The 16,354-nt window shown below is 39.1% G+C and overlaps 1 protein-coding gene across 2 annotated transcripts in view; it reads left to right on the top strand.

The window, feature by feature from the left end:
• The window catches only part of LOC110828966 (scavenger receptor class B member 1), a 123,764-nt gene extending 108,232 nt beyond the window's left edge, over positions 1 to 15,532 (top strand). For both annotated transcript variants that reach the window (XM_087358749.1, XM_022062205.2), the window contains 6 exons: positions 3,871 to 4,071; positions 5,293 to 5,530; positions 8,041 to 8,193; positions 8,938 to 9,056; positions 9,544 to 9,669; positions 12,635 to 15,532. In XM_087358749.1, coding sequence (XP_087214875.1) covers positions 3,871 to 4,071; positions 5,293 to 5,530; positions 8,041 to 8,193; positions 8,938 to 9,056; positions 9,544 to 9,669; positions 12,635 to 12,838 — 1,041 coding nt within the window. In that variant the 3' untranslated portion in view covers positions 12,839 to 15,532. The remainder of the gene's footprint in view (positions 1 to 3,870; positions 4,072 to 5,292; positions 5,531 to 8,040; positions 8,194 to 8,937; positions 9,057 to 9,543; positions 9,670 to 12,634) is intronic.
• The last annotated feature ends 822 nt before the right edge of the window (positions 15,533 to 16,354 follow it).

The following is a 16,354-nucleotide window of genomic DNA, read 5'->3' as shown; positions in this document are numbered from 1 at the left end:
TGTAATGACTAAATTATGTTACGGGTTGGTTTTGCTTTGTAGTGACGAGGTAGCTTTCAGTACGTTTGTTTTTAAATAAACAACATTACTTGTGTCTAACACATTTGTTCGTGTTTCCGGTGTGATATTTATTATTCCACCCGTAATTCAACCCATTGCCCTGCTTTGGTAGTAGTAGATAGTGTGAACTTTCTTGTTAAAGTCAGCTACATTGTTAATTGCAAAACGTTACTGAACTAATGTCAAAATACCATAAAATGGGGATCAGATGACACGTGCAAATTTATATATATATATATATATATATATATATATATATATATGGGCTAACATAAAAAGCACACTGCAAGTAAAAAGCTGATATCTTCCCTTATATACCAACTGTAGGGTTGTTTTGTACTTTCATAATGGCGTATATCTAAAGTTGAACTAAAAGAAATTATTGTTGATTAAATATGTTTATGAGATGATAAAGTTGCGTCATATTGTGATAAATATATATTTGTTTAAATCTGGTCAGTCTAATCACAATAAAATTCCTATTAAATATTAAAATATTACTGTAATTAACATTTAAATATTTAAAATATATTAATGATGTTCTCTATCGAAACGTTTTGTTGTTGGTTTTTGTATCAGCCTGTAAAGGAAATAACGTTCACCCACACGAAATCACAATAAGCACGACGTACATATACAGAACAACTTCGAATACGATATTAAAAATACAATAAAATCTGGAAGAAAACATCATTTGAAATCTGATAAACATCTGACTAAAAGTTGCATTTAAGAAATTATATTTAAGTTTATATTATTTTATACACCTGAAGATGGTTCTTTTAGAACTGAAACATGTCGTGTAAAAAGTAAAAAGTTATGATCTAATTTAAATCTAACATTTCGATAGAGAACATCATTTAATATATTTTAAATATTTAAATGTTAATTATAGTATTATTTTAATATTTAATAGGAATTTTATTGTGATTAGACTGACCAGATTTAAACAAATAAATATGTTTAATTAACTCAGCTTATAATATGCACCAGTAAATTGATTACCCACAGCGAATTTACTATAAGTTTCGTTTAAACATACTTTATTAATCTTATGCCATTTCACGGGTGAATGGTATATTCGTTTAGCAATGGAGTACTCTCGGGTTATCATCGTCATAATGTTCCTTGCGATTCAACGTTTCGGAGACTGCCTCTGCCTCCACAATCAGTGTTGACAGTGACCATATACAAATTATGAGCTGAAATCGCACATCATGGTGATAACGTTTCTTTCTACCAACTACATTATAACTTAGTACTTAGACGTATTTTTAGATTTTGTGGGTATGTAGTCAGTTTCTGTGAAGTGCATTTTTCAATGACTCTCCTTGAATAGTTTGGATTATTTTTCTTAGTTTACTTTGACATATTGGCAATGTGCTTACCCTTTATCACAACATCGATGAAAATGTTTCTTCACTGTTGCCTGAGCTAGTGTTTTTAAAATATTACAGAAAATGTAACAGTTGTGGTTAATACCGTATTATTGTTTTATTATTTCAATTCAATTAATTTATTTAGGTGTTTACCAAAACCAAGAAGCCAATTTCCCCTTGCTATTTAATTCCTTAGTTTATATCATGACACTTCACTAGCTAGATTTCATATTTGACACGTACTCTACGTTTCATGACCTAAGATTACTTATGTGATATCCACAGTTATTCAGCTATTAGAAATGATAACCTGCTAAGGCTGACACATGTAGGGCAGTAGGCGATGTTGATTTTTGAAAACCAATTTGTATTATTATGGTTTAATAAGTGTATTATTACAAAAAGAAGAGTATGGACACATTACAGCTTTTAAAAATTTACAATTGCAATTTAACCTGAGAAGAATCTAACCTAACTAACTCTATCCAACCCAACCTAACCTAACTCAACCCAACCTAACCTAACTCAACCCAACCTAACCTAACCTAACTCAACCCAACCTAACCTAACCCAATCTAACCTAACTTAACCTGACCCAACCTAACCTAACCCAACCCAACCTAACCTAACCTAACATAACCTAACCTAACTCAACCCAACCTAACCTAACGCAATCTAACCTAACCTAACCCAACCTAACCTAACCCAACCTAACCTAACATAACCTAACATAACCTAACCTAACTCAACCCAACCTAACCTAACCCAATCTAACCTAACCTAACCTAACCCAACCTAACCTAATCTAACCTAACATAACCTAACCTAACTCAACCCAACCTAACCTAACCTAACCTAACCTAACATAACCTAACCTAACCTAACATAACCTAACCTAACTCAACCCAACCTAACCTAACCCAATCTAACCTAACCTAAGGACCCAGCTGAGTGCATTTCATTAAGACTACCTAAAAATTAAGCGCATTAAAATTGATAGCTGACTGAAGAAATATTTTTACACATTCAGGATATGTATAGTTGATATCAACTTGTAGAGTTTCATTTTATCTTAATTCTATGCTGAAAATTTATTGTTTTATAAGAGTTTACCAGTCTTACAGCTTCTTTCTTACGGGATAAGTCGAAGTGCATTCAGTAATTTCACATATTGGATGGTAGTTTTCAGGATCAGAGAAGCGTGTGTATTTGAGGCAAATTTTACAATCCTAAGTCCATTTCCAATATTAATTTCATATTAACGTCTCCTTCTATAACACCTGATCGAAATTGTCTCCCACATGTTGTATCGATATCTTCCAACAGAATTATTTTGTTTGCTGGTTACTGAGCAGATGTACGCTCTGATTCCTCACAAAGACAATCTCGCTTGTCTACAATTGATGATTGAACACTGGTGATAACAGCAGCCTGTAGTAACTACTAGGACCTACGTACGATATCGTACCAATAATAAATATTGCCTCCTGATGCCGACCTGATTTTATTGCGTGTAAAACCCGATCCTATGTGACGATTCGCATTTATACACGTCTTCTGTTTCAGTGATATCCTTTAATCGACTGACCTGTTAAATTTCACTAACCCTAAATAAACTTTCCTAATGCCTCTGCTAATAATTTCAATGGAGCTGTCCTATAAAGAAACGAGGAATTCTGAATACATAACCTTCCGTGTTATCCCGTTACCCTGACAACATTCTGTAACTTGCTACTCTTACAGAGTGGGGGATTATTCCCAATTTCCATAAATAGGCCTGTCCCTGGCTCCTGTCACAGAGAATTTAATAAACAGTTAGAAGGATGTACTCTTTGGAGTACATTCACATTCCAGAGGTGTTCTTCATGCTACATTAAGTAGGTTGTTGTTGTAATGCAATATTAAGTCATTATTATTATTATTTAGTGTTCTGTCTGACGACAGGTCCATATGAACAGGATCCTTCCATCCTTTTCTCGGACTGGGACCTGTTCATATACGTTCTTGGCAGATGATCCAAAAGTGGTTTGCCATTGCCTTCTTCTGTGTGTGAATGGAGTAATTGTTGGGATGCCACGGAGGAAAACTCCGTGTTGCCTAGACCACGGCCTTGCCCAACACAAGTTATAAATTCGGGCACCGCCGGGAATCGAACCCGAGACCCCAGGATTACAAGGCCAGCGTTCTAACTGCTAGACCACCGTGGCACATTAAGTCTTTATTGCATTAATAAAATTCGAGGCCATTGTGCAAAAATTGATGCCAATGATTTGATCTAGGGGTCTGTTGTGTAAAACCCACGAAGTGTTTTCGCCCATGCTACAACGTGAGGATTGTCCCTACAGTGCGTGTTCATTTCTCATGGGTATAACAAATGCATGCGTCTTTAAATACCGGGGTGAAGCTCTATAAATAAATTAATTTGTTTCAGGGGATGACGTCTTACCTATCAGGTGCATCGTTCTTCGTGAAATTTGCTTTTAACTTGGTGGTCAGAAAAATGGATATGCAGCCATTGGTTAAAATATCTGTATACGATTATTTATGGAACAATTCAAATTCCCTTCTGACGTTTGCGTCCAAGATGGTGCCCAATATGATACCAGTAGACAACTTGGGCGTGCTTCATATGGTAAGTTAGTCGACCTGATGACGTGGCACTTTGCTTTTACACCTGAAAGTTACGACGTGCCAGGAAACTGTGAGACAATCTGTTGATTTTGCTACGCTCTCAGACCTACTTAAGCTTTTAAAACTTTCTCTGGCTTACACAGGCCCCATTTCAGGATCCTCGGATTCCTGAATTTTCCAGCCGGAAACTTTGACAGACTTCTCGTAAAATATTTCTATAATCAACCCTTCAGATATATTAAGCATACTTTAATAATATCCAATAATTTCTCTGTTTTCACTATTTCCATAACAGTATTCGATTCAACGCAGTGTATTAATGGTAATTATGCATACCATCTACTTCAACATCGTTAACTCTGCACTCAGTTAAAGTATCCATAGGTTTCAATTGGTTCTTGTACTAAAGAGCAAAGTTTTTTGTTCGTAACAGTATTGAGGCATGTTCTTTTCTGTGTAAGAACCATTAGTTCGTTAAATAGTACAATAAAAATTCTCTAATTATTCGAGATTTATCGTAACTTAGGTAACTAAATCTGAATTCAAATGTTTTTTTATAGAGTGAGCTTCTTCAAATCTGTGACAAAACTAAGTGGATTCATTTGTTTAAACCAGATTAATAAATATCTCCCGATGACTGAAAATAAAATTCTACTTCCAAAAATCAAGCTATTTTAGTTCAGATAGTAATGTATTTTAAGACAATGCAAGTTTGCCACTCCATCACCTATGAAGGTATTCAAAAAGATAATATCTTTATTAGAAAGTTCGATATTCCCTTGTAATATTTCAGTAGCTCTTATTGTAGTTAAGTAAACTTATAACCATCGAAAATATTTATACACAGAATAGCTTAAATAGATATGTAAAATAATTAATAAATATATGTAATCAATTAACAAACAGCTTATATATTTCAACACAAACATTTAAGGTGAAAAAATGTTTTATTTCGCAAAGAATACGATAATGCTCGAATTGTTTAATCTGTTTAGTCATAAAGATGGCTACCTTCTGGGTTCTTGCGTTGGGCGGTCTGGTAGTCTCGACGCCATGATAATGGAAACAGCAAATGCCTCCGAAACGTGGGTAAATTTCTAACCAGACTACGCGTTCCTACAGGGCAGAAGATAGCCATCTTCATGCTTGCCGAAATGTTACCATATTTGGTTACATTCTATGTCGAATAAAGACCAATTACTGATGAAGTGTTTCGCTGTAGATTTACAGAACGTACGAGGATGAGGTGACAGTGTTCATTGGCCCAAACAACACAAAGCGTTTCTTCACAATGGACATGTACAACGGAAAGAATCGGTTCGGATACTGGTCCAACATGACGTGTGATTCAGTGAAGTTGGCCACGGAGGGAGTTCTGTACCATCAGGAGGTCTCGAAGGAAGATAAACTTCACTTCTTCCGAAAAAACTTGTGCCGAGTCACGCCTTTATATTTCGCTAGTAAGTGAAGGTTACGTGATAGTTTATTAGAGCAAACGCACCAGGAACTCGATAACACCAAGCTGTTCCTGACGAACGTCAACAACAGCCATGTTTAACGAATGATACACATGCGCCACTTGCGGGAGAAGGATGAACTAAGTTTTAATAGGAGCGGAACTAATGTATCTGTGTTCTGTGTGAATAGCAATACGGTAGAACAAAAGGGGATTTTTTTTAAATATAGTGGATTACTTTTGGGGTGACGTTCGTACAACTAACTAACTAGATGGCTTACCGAACCCGAAGGTTCATCACCGAATTAACCAAAGCCCTCCACCGGACCAACAAAATCCAGTCTCCTTCAACTCCTATCTCCCATAGATCCCGCCTGAGATTATCCTCCCATCTAAGTCTAGGTCTCCCCAGAGATCTCTTCCCCTCAGGCTTCCCAAATAGTGGACCCAACCAACCAGATGGCTTACGGAACCCCAAGGTTCATCACCGAATTAACCAAAGCCCTCCACCGGACCCTGTCCTGGGCCAACATAATCCAGTCTCCTTCAACTCCTATCTCCCATAGATCCCGCCTGACATTATCCTCCGATCTACGTCTAGGTCTCCCCAGCGGTCTCTTCCCCTCAGGCTTCCCAAATAGTGGACCCAACCAACCAGATGGCTTAGGGAAACCGAAAGTTCATCACCGAATTAACCAAAGCCCTCCACCGGACCAACAAAATCCAGTCTCCTTCAACTCCTATCTCCCATAGATCCCGCCTGAGATTATCCTCCCATCTACGTCTAGGTCTCCCCAGAGATCTCTTCCCCTCAGGCTTCCCAAATAGTGGACCCAACCAACCAGATGGCTTACGGAACCCCAAGGTTCATCACCGAATTAACCAAAGCCCTCCACCGGACCCTGCCCACTGCCAACAAAATCCAGTCTCCTTCAACTCCTATCTCCCATAGATCCCGCCTGACATTATCCTCCGATCTACGTCTAGGTCTCCCCAGCGGTCTCTTCCCCTCAGGCTTCCCAAATAGTGGACCCAACCAACCAGATGGCTTAGGGAAACCGAAAGTTCATCACCGAATTAACCAAAGCCCTCCACCGGACCAACAAAATCCAGTCTCCTTCAACTCCTATCTCCCATAGATCCCGCCTGAGATTATCCTCCCATCTACGTCTAGGTCTCCCCAGAGATCTCTTCCCCTCAGGCTTCCCAAATAGTGGACCCAACCAACCAGATGGCTTACGGAACCCCAAGGTTCATCACCGAATTAACCAAAGCCCTCCACCGGACCCTGCCCACTGCCAACAAAATCCAGTCTCCTTCAACTCCTATCTCCCATAGATCCCGCCTGACATTATCCTCCGATCTACGTCTAGGTCTCCCCAGCGGTCTCTTCCCCTCAGGATTCCCGATCAATACCCGGTGCACACTCTTGTCCCATCCATGCGCGCTACAAATGTTTTAAAATGACGCGTTTTTCTTCTCTAAGCGTGGAAACTTACAGCATTATCAAGAAAAGTGGACTTATCTTACTGTATTATTGGTACTTGTCCGCGTTATCTAGTGACTTCTAAAGTCGCTCAGAGTTAATGCTGCGTCTGCTTTTAAAATATACGCCATAAAGAATGCCTGCGTCTGAGGTAGGAATGACAAAGCCAAACATAATTAGGGTTGTGAAATACAATCAAAGGAAAATACCTTTCTGTTGCCACAGGGTTAAAACATTGTGACGAATCGTAAATTGTTCATTTCTGGTTACTTATAATGGATTTATAAATTCAACAATCTTACATATCTTGTCCAAGCTGGTCCGTGTTCACAGAGCAAAGCAACTCACAGAATTTTGATGATTGTCTTTTATTACGGCCAAATGAGTTGTGAGTTTTGGAAGATTTTATTCGTGATATTGTGGGTTGTGACGTCATTAGCCATCGGAGTAATATTGAAGTACGAGGTGCGATCGGAAAGTTTCCAGACTGCGCCTATAAAAACCCGTACACTTATCTCAGGTATTAAATTCATCCATCACCCTCGAAGTAGTTCCCCTGGGAGTGAACACAACGATCCCAGCGCCGCTGCCAAGCCTGGAAGCATCCCTGGAAATCTTTCTTTGTCAGCCTGTCAAGCACCATCTGCGATTCTGCCTGAATCTCTTCTATCGTCTCAAATTTCCTTCCCTTTAGCTGAATTTTCATCTTTGGGAAGAGGAAGAAGTCACACGGCGAATAAGGAGGGTGCGGGATGACGGCCATGGTGTTTGAGGCCAAAAACTACACAGCTTAAGTAAGCATCAACTGAGGTACAGATCCACAAGATCACAATCCATATAAGGCGTATTTTGCCGACTGCGTACATTGGCACAAAGTACACACTGAACGCCACTACGAGATCATATTTTTTTTTAAAACTTTTGTCTGTGAGTGAATTGTTTCCGATTTGCTAAACCCCCTGGAGTTTCCTTCCAGATAACTGAACATCAATCCGTCCATAAATGTGGCAGGAACATCTGTGTTTTAGATGAGACCGTCAACTTGGGGATGTCGACCTATCGTTACGTGCTACCTCTGGATACGTTCCACAGGCCTAAGGATGGAAGTCACGATTGCTACACGTTACCTGGAGACAAACCTCATCCGGACGGTCTATCCGAGATTTCTCCCTGTTTCTACGGTAAACCCTATTTGTACGACATGTCCCTTGCCCGATGTATTGATAAACTAACATTTCTTTGCCTCAGTTGCAAGAATTTATTATTTTAAGGGCTCAGCATCTTACATCATGTCTTATGTATCATTTGTATTCAATTATTTATTACCAAACACCATAGTTAATTTGTTTTTAAGTTCTTTAATCTGAAGCTTTCACGGCAACTAAGAATAATGAATTCTTCTCGGGGCTATCATCCGTGTCAGGTAGTTGAAAGGCGAAAACGCCGACGTTTCGACAATTTGTTTCGGTCGTTATCTCAGAGTACCTTTAAACATTACAAGGCTTCAGGCTGTCTCACACAGCGACACCTAGCAAAAATTCCTAAAATGAGTTATTAACTTCTCAAACTGGCCAGAGGACCGGTATAAGTGAGGATAAACGTCGTAAGATTTGAGGTTTTCACGGCTGTGAGTCTGAAGATGGATTCTTCTGTGTCGTTGCGCCATGTAGTATGGTATAAGTTAACCGACGTTTCAGAGGTACTTTTTAACTTCATCCTCAGTGTGATGAGTAAATCGACCTGATGATAGAGACAGTAATGACCTCAGAAACCTTCGGTCAGTTTCTGACAGACTTTTCAGGGCAAATCCCAGGAGACAGTCGTCCGTTGTTTCGAAGTTTTTAACACAGGACCTGTCAATCTGCTAGAAGACCCCCGGCGAGCCCTCAAATTGATTGCTCACGCTGTAAACTCGAATGTTACAGATTTTCCTATGGTTGCTTCGTTACCTCATTTTCTGGCTGTAGACCCTGCCGTCAGGAACCAAGTTGACGGAATGCAACCTGATGAAGAGAAACATTCGGGCTATGTCACCATCGAACCGGTAAGTACAAATGCATCAGCTGATTCACGACGCAGGAGTGGCAAGCGGACATTCACCTCATCCAGGAATTCGATGCATTTGAGATCTCTGAACCTTGTCGCAAAATCCCAGTCTCTTTGCATTTGGAGTTTTCACGATGACTATACCGAAGATGACCGTCTTCTGAGTTGTATCTCCGTGTAGTCTGAGAGAAATTTACTGACTTTCGAAGGTCGTTACTGCCTCCATCATCAGGGCTATCCGCAAAGACCTCTGAAACGTCAATAAACTTATACCGGACTACACGACGGAACAACCCAGAAGAAGGCAAATCTTCAAAAAGTTTATTTGTGTTTCAAATTGGCATCTTTCTTGTTATTCTTATTTTAATGGGAACTTCAGTTACTGATATGACAATACAATAAAATTTGCCTTTAAATGAAGTCGTTTCGCATATAACGTTTGATGTTGATATCGATATATTAAGTTCGATTTTTTTTTCTCGTAGAACACGGGACTGCCATTGGAGAGCAAAGCTGGTATGCAGTGTAATTTAGTGGTAAAGAATGTCGATGGATACAGTCCAGTGAAATCTTTTTCCAACACGTACATCCCTATATTCTGGTTGCAACTGGTAAGTTTCTCGTAATTTTTGACCTTTTATACAATATATTCCACGTGTGCTAAGCTGATTGAATTCATCTTTTAACTCTATTAAACGACCGGGTTCTTATACTCGATAAGACGTTACATTGCTTCAGAGGAAGGTTAGGTTAGGGTTAGGTTAGGTTGGTAAATGATTTTTTCTGTTGATTTCTAAATTAGTTGGATAATTAGTCACTTATCTCTTAAGTAAATATTAAATATTTAATTCCTATTATAAAATTTATAAAAATTATATTGCCAGAACGCTTATAATAATTAGTAAAACAGAGTTATGAAATAACAGAAGGGTAGAAAATATGTAGGTATCTGAAACAAAACCAAAAATCCAAAATGGTTTAATATTTCGACTTTTCTCAGTTCAAATTAATTTCTGTCTAAAAATTAATTAATATATTTATTAAGTAAATACATCCAGCCTTCTGTATTTTCTAACAACATGTTTCGACTCAGTGGACCATCTTCAGGCTCTTTTCTACATACAGAATTTTTGAAAACAGAAAGTTAGTATGAAACATTGGTTGATATTGTAAGCATGAACCTTCATATGTGTTCGTGTGCTGGAATAGTGAAAATATCGAAGTTTTATAAATTAGAACATACAGATTGAAAGTGAGGTGTATGATTTAACATTACAGAAATTCCCTTTTTTTGTTACAAGGAAAAATATGTTGCCTTATGTGTTAAAAGTATTAATGTTTCATGTGTTGTGACATGTATATATTTATTTATTTATATAATGACCCTAAATTGCCAGAATTATAAATATCTTAACCCCTTAAAGGACTTGTCTCATCTAAGTTTTTACGAATTTGGTTTGGCCTTGCATAAAACGTATTACAACACTCTTACCAACTTCACTCATTAGGATGTTTGGACAATATTCCTGTTTATTCAGAGAAACAAATGAGATCTGGGTATGGATTACGTGGGCCTATTGATAGGTAGCAGAATGTGAAAGCAGGCATATGGTCACCATGTTGATGGTGTTTTGTGTTCTGGGTCCGCGTAAACTGGCCAGTAGTTGCCAACGTTCCGTAGAAAGGCGCTGTCTCCATCTTCAGCCACGAAGATGGAGAACCGCGGCGCCAGAATCCGAAAGTATATCACCAACATCTTCACCGAAGTGACAACGTCAATGTCACATGTTACCAATACCTTGTAAGCATGGGTTCCCAAACTCGTCCAGACCCGGGACAACATTCACCATTTCTTGTCGATACGAGGGTTATAGTCATCACAGACAGTGACTAAAATGCTACTAAATTAGGCGTGTTGTCTTAGACAGGTTCACATATTAGTAGAAGAAGATATTGTTTTAGTCACTGGTGATATATTTGACACTTACTCTGCCTGATTAATCTTGTAAAATCAGGTTTCCATTTTCATGTTTCCCTCCGACTGTTTACAAATAAGAAGTTAATTTTGATGCCACGCTGGCCTTGTAATCCTGGGGTCTCGGGTTCGATTCCCGGCGGTGCCCGAATTTATAACTTGTGTTGGGCAAGGCCGTGGTCTAGGCAACACGGAGTTTTCCTCCGGGGGTTTCTTCCCCGGTTTCTCCGTGGCACCCCAACAATTACTCCATTCACACACAGAAGAAGGCATTGGCAAACTACTTCTGGATCATCTGCCAAGAACGTATATGAACAGGTCCCAGTCCGAGAAAAGGATGGAAGGATCCTGTTCATATGGACCTGTCGTCAGACAGAACACTAAATAAAAATAAGATGACGTGGTCTAGCGGTTAGAACGCTGGCCTTATAATCCTGGGGTCTCGGGTTCGATTCCCGGCGGTGCCCGAATTTATAACTTGTGTTGGGCAAGGCCGTGGTCTAGGCAACACGGAGTTTTCCTCCGGGGGTTTCTTCCCCGGTTTCTCCGTGGCACCCCAACAATTACTCCATTCACACACAGAAGAAGGCAATGGCAAACTACTTCTGGATCATCTGCCAAGAACGTATATGAACAGGTCCCAGTCCGAGAAAAGGATGGAAGGATCCTGTTCATATGGACCTGTCGTCAGACAGAACACTAAATAAAAATAAGATGACGTGGTCTAGCGGTTAGAACGCTGGCCTTATAATCCTGGGGTCTCGGGTTCGATTCCCGGCGGTGCCCGAATTTATAACTTGTGTTGGGCAAGGCCGTGGTCTAGGCAACACGGAGTTTTCCTCCGGGGGTTTCTTCCCCGGTTTCTCCGTGGCACCCCAACAATTACTCCATTCACACACAGAAGAAGGCAATGGCAAACTACTTCTGGATCATCTGCCAAGAACGTATATGAACAGGTCCCAGTCCGAGAAAAGGATGGAAGGATCCTGTTCATATGGACCTGTCGTCAGACAGAACACTAAATAAAAATAAGATGACGTGGTCTAGCGGTTAGAACGCTGGCCTTATAATCCTGGGGTCTCGGGTTCGATTCCCGGCGGTGCCCGAATTTATAACTTGTGTTGGGCAAGGCCGTGGTCTAGGCAACACGGAGTTTTCCTCCGTGGCATCCCAACAATTACTCCATTCACACACAGAAGAAGGCAATGGCAAACCACTTCTGGATCATCTGCCAAGAACGTATATGAACAGGTCCCAGTCCGAGAAAAGGATGGAAGGATCCTGTTCATATGGACCTGTCGTCAGACAGAACACTAAATGATAATATTTAATCTGTACAGACACGTCCAGCGGCTTCTCACCGCCACAGACAATATGTGCTATGAAATACTTACGATTTTAACGAAGATTCTTTTGCGATACCAGAAATCTATTTCTTAAAATACTAGAAACATAATGTTACACCCTAAATACTCGCGGACTGCACTAAAACCATCTGCAAAGAGCGTGCTACAAACAGACCGCGAACTGACGATAATGTCTGCTTTAGAGGGTCGATTAAAAGTGTATTTGACTGTTCCCTATGGTTGTTTGCTTTGCAGCACCAAGTAGGGATACCACAGTACCTGGTATCCATGATGTATTTCGTCGTGGTAGTCTTACCTAACGTCCAGGGCGTCGTGAGTGCGTTGTTGGTGGTTCTGGGGACGTCTCTACTTGCAATCGGCGTCTTCAGGTTTCAGCGTAAAGCGACGAAAGCTGTGTACAGCTACATCTCACTAGACACTGTGCCGTCTTCCATTTAGTTCTGCGCCTTGTGCTGTGAAACTGTGTAGCGATTTGCCGCTGGTCCGCGGATCAACAAGTTCTTTTGCTCAGAATTAGCCCGAACTCCCGGCCCTTGGAAGATTGAAGTTTCGATCTGGGAGCGAACAAATATCATGTATCTTACCTACAAATAGATTCTGACACTAGAAACACGCCTGTAAGCCATGTTTCGTGGATATTTTTCTATGTATTTGCATCTGACAATTCAGGGAACTTATTTCAGTGTTGAAACAATGAATTTTTTTTTTCGCTCTGAGAGCGAGTGATATGGAAGACAATTATTGAGCCCCGGAAGGGGGAAATTTTCTTTTCCTCGTGTGTAAAACAGCAAAATCAAATCTTCTGGATGCTATCACTTTCGGAGGTTTTACAGACAAGCCGTTATTATTCGTACTTAAATCGACTAAATTACTACACCGACAAATTAATCAGCTAGCCTTCTATTTTTCGTGTGCCTGAAGAGTTTTCCTTAATAAAATCTTAAGTATGGCCGCATACTTACACAGTCGAGGTCCTTGTATTTTAATAAATGTTTAATAATATATCTTTCAATCGGGGTCCGAATAAACATTCTAATTGTTAACGATTTCTTGTTTAAAATGTTTGATAAGCGTAATAACTGAATTTCCGAAGCGAATTTCGAATTTCGGTAAACCGTTTTGCAACTGAAAGTGTTATTAACGTCAAGATTAAGTTTTTGATAAAAATTTGATCTCGTCAAAAGATAAAAATATATTAGTGCGTCGAGTTATTAATGTATTTGCTCCCCTCCCACCAGAGAATACAGTTTGAGATTGTACTCATTACACATTTATTTCAAAATCTTTTAAATTCTTTAAAATGTTAATCAGAATGTTTATATAAAACCTTTGTCGGAACTCTAAAATAACACGACTTCTTTTGAACATTACTGTTTTCTTATATTTTTGGAGCAGTGCTTTTATCTTAGACGTGACATAGATAATTAGCCAATAAAGTAATTGTCCTGATACAAGGAAACGTGTCGCTAAGATTCCAACACCCTGAACTCAAGCTGACGTCACGTGGTTTACGATACTGAATATTACTGTCATCTTAAACCCACATGAATGTTCGCGAGTCTGAAACGCGTGTGAAATAATTATTATCGGAAATGGATTTCACTTCAACATTTAATTCTCAAGTAATTGAAGGTTATCTGGTATAACTGCCTTCACACTTAATGCAAATACAGCAATTAAAGTTAAGAGGGGTTCTTGATGAACTGGAGAGATGTACAACCTTAACAAATTGTCTTCAGACATTTTGTGGTTTATAATGCCAAATTAATATTGTTGCGGTTAGTAGGTACTTCTTCAACAATGTTCTCTCACAGATTTAACAAATCCAAAGTCAGTGGATGCTGGTAAATCTCTTAGTAACTGGGCTGTACTCTCTGGTTTGCTCTTTAATTTTATTAAATTATTAATCATTGTAATTTTAATTAGTTTTTTTAGTATTGATTATGGCTTAATATTGTTACCAACAAATGTCTCTCTTTCAGGCTAGAAATCGTAGTTTATAGTTAAAATATTCCTTCGTTCACAGTCGAAAAACTGAGCTGTGGCGTGGTAAGCAACTTTCTGTGTTTGCAGTGATTTACAACTTTGTTCCGTCTATTTTTTTCATTCTTTCGAGAATTCAAGAACTCAAAACGAAGAAAGGAAAGAGTGAAATTGTCGTGTGGTTATGGAGAGATTAACTGTACGTTTATTGTACCTAAATCTGCGTCTTTAAAGCTTCTAACGGGTTTTTGTTGTGTTGAATATTTTATGGCGGCTGATAGAATTATTCGGCGGAGTTACGAGAGAATGTAACCGCTCAGATGAAATCAGTGTTTGTCCTTGTGATTCTTCTGATACGTTTTTAAACGTGTCGGAAGGTTCCTTTATTTTTTGACAACAATTCGAATATCAGTGTCGTAACCTTCTGTATATTAAAATGTATCTCATAATCTGAAAGTGCAGAATTTAGCCTCTCTGACATCACGGCAGCGATATAAAGACGTTCATGACGCGACTGGAAGGAGACTTAAAATAGCAGCGACAATATATGTTCTGTTGGAACTAAATTCCAGAGATGTTTTAGCTGTGTAATGTTTCCTAGTACGTAGTAAAAATGTTATCAGTGGAAAAATGATCACTCACTGTTATTACCCACACTTAATTTCATTTGTCAGTAGAGGGGCGATGTTATTTTGAAAATAATTTGTACATTCAATATCTGTGTCTTGTTATTATTATTATTATTATTATTGTTATTTGTATCCGTGTAAACTGATGCTGTTCCCAATATTCGTTTGTGAATTTTGCTCAATACAACTATTAACAAATTGTTAGTTATGTTAATATTTGTTTCTTTGACACATAATACGTTATTTGTTGTAATTTGATTGTCTGTGGAAAGGTGAAATTATTTTACAACCTTGAGCTTGTTAGAAGAATATATCTAGTTGACAAGCTTTTAATTTTTCGAATGCCAAGCAGATTCTATGTACATTTGTTGGATGGGTTATGGCCTACAGCTCTTATCTGTGTGCCATATTTACTCATGTCTATTGGTTAACTGTGTCATTTTCCTCAGAATTACACAGTTAATTTACTGTTAGTATGTTTGTAAATACAAAGTTAAGAATTATCGAACTGTTGAAAACACTACTGAAAATTTTATTTATTTAAACCTTAGTGCTTTTAATTTTATGTATTCTATGTTGACCGCCACGGTGGTCTAGCGGTTAGAACGCTGGTCTTGTAATCCTGGGGTCTCGGGTTCGATTCCCGGCGGTGCCCGAATTTATAACTTGTGTTGGGCAAGGCCGTGGTGTAGGCAACACGGAGTTTTCCTCCGTGGCATTCCAACAATTACTCCATTCACACACAGAAGAAGGCAATGGCAAACCACTTCTGGATCATCTGCCAAGAACGTATATGAACAGGTCCCAGTCCGAGAAAAGGATCGAAGGATCCTGTTCATATGGACCTGTCGTCAGACAGAACACTAAATAATAATAAGATGAGGTGGCCTAGGGGTTAGAACGCTGGCCTTGTAATCCTGGGGTCTCGGGTTCGATTCCCGGCGGTGCCCGAATTTATAACTTGTGTTGGGCAAGGCCGTGGTCTAGGCAACACGGAGTTTTTCTCCGTGGCATCCCAACAATTACTCCATTCACACACAGAAGAAGGCAATGGCAAACCACTTCTGGATCATCTGCCAAGAAGGTATATGAACAGGTCCCAGTCCGAGAAAAGGATGGAAGGATCCTGTTCATATGGACCTGTCGTCAGACAGAACACTAAATAAATAATAAAATTCTATGTTATCTGTCGTGCACGGGATTGACTAAGTGTTCTGAAGATGGCCCTTTTGAAGTTATCAGCACTAAATAAGAAAATGGATGGTCACCTGTGGAATACTTCCTTGTAATGTGGTACGTACTGACTTAGTCTCATAGAAACTTACTTATTTAGTCAACAAGG

The sequence above is a fragment of the Zootermopsis nevadensis genome, unplaced genomic scaffold (assembly GCF_977971745.1).
Source record: "Zootermopsis nevadensis isolate Lab colony 2312 unplaced genomic scaffold, Znev_1.0 Znev_ptg000030l, whole genome shotgun sequence".
In the NCBI taxonomy this organism is placed as follows: Eukaryota; Metazoa; Arthropoda; class Insecta; order Blattodea; family Termopsidae; genus Zootermopsis; species Zootermopsis nevadensis.
The sequence above is the reverse complement of the archived record's forward strand: the minus strand, read 5'-3'. Positions and strand labels throughout refer to the sequence as shown.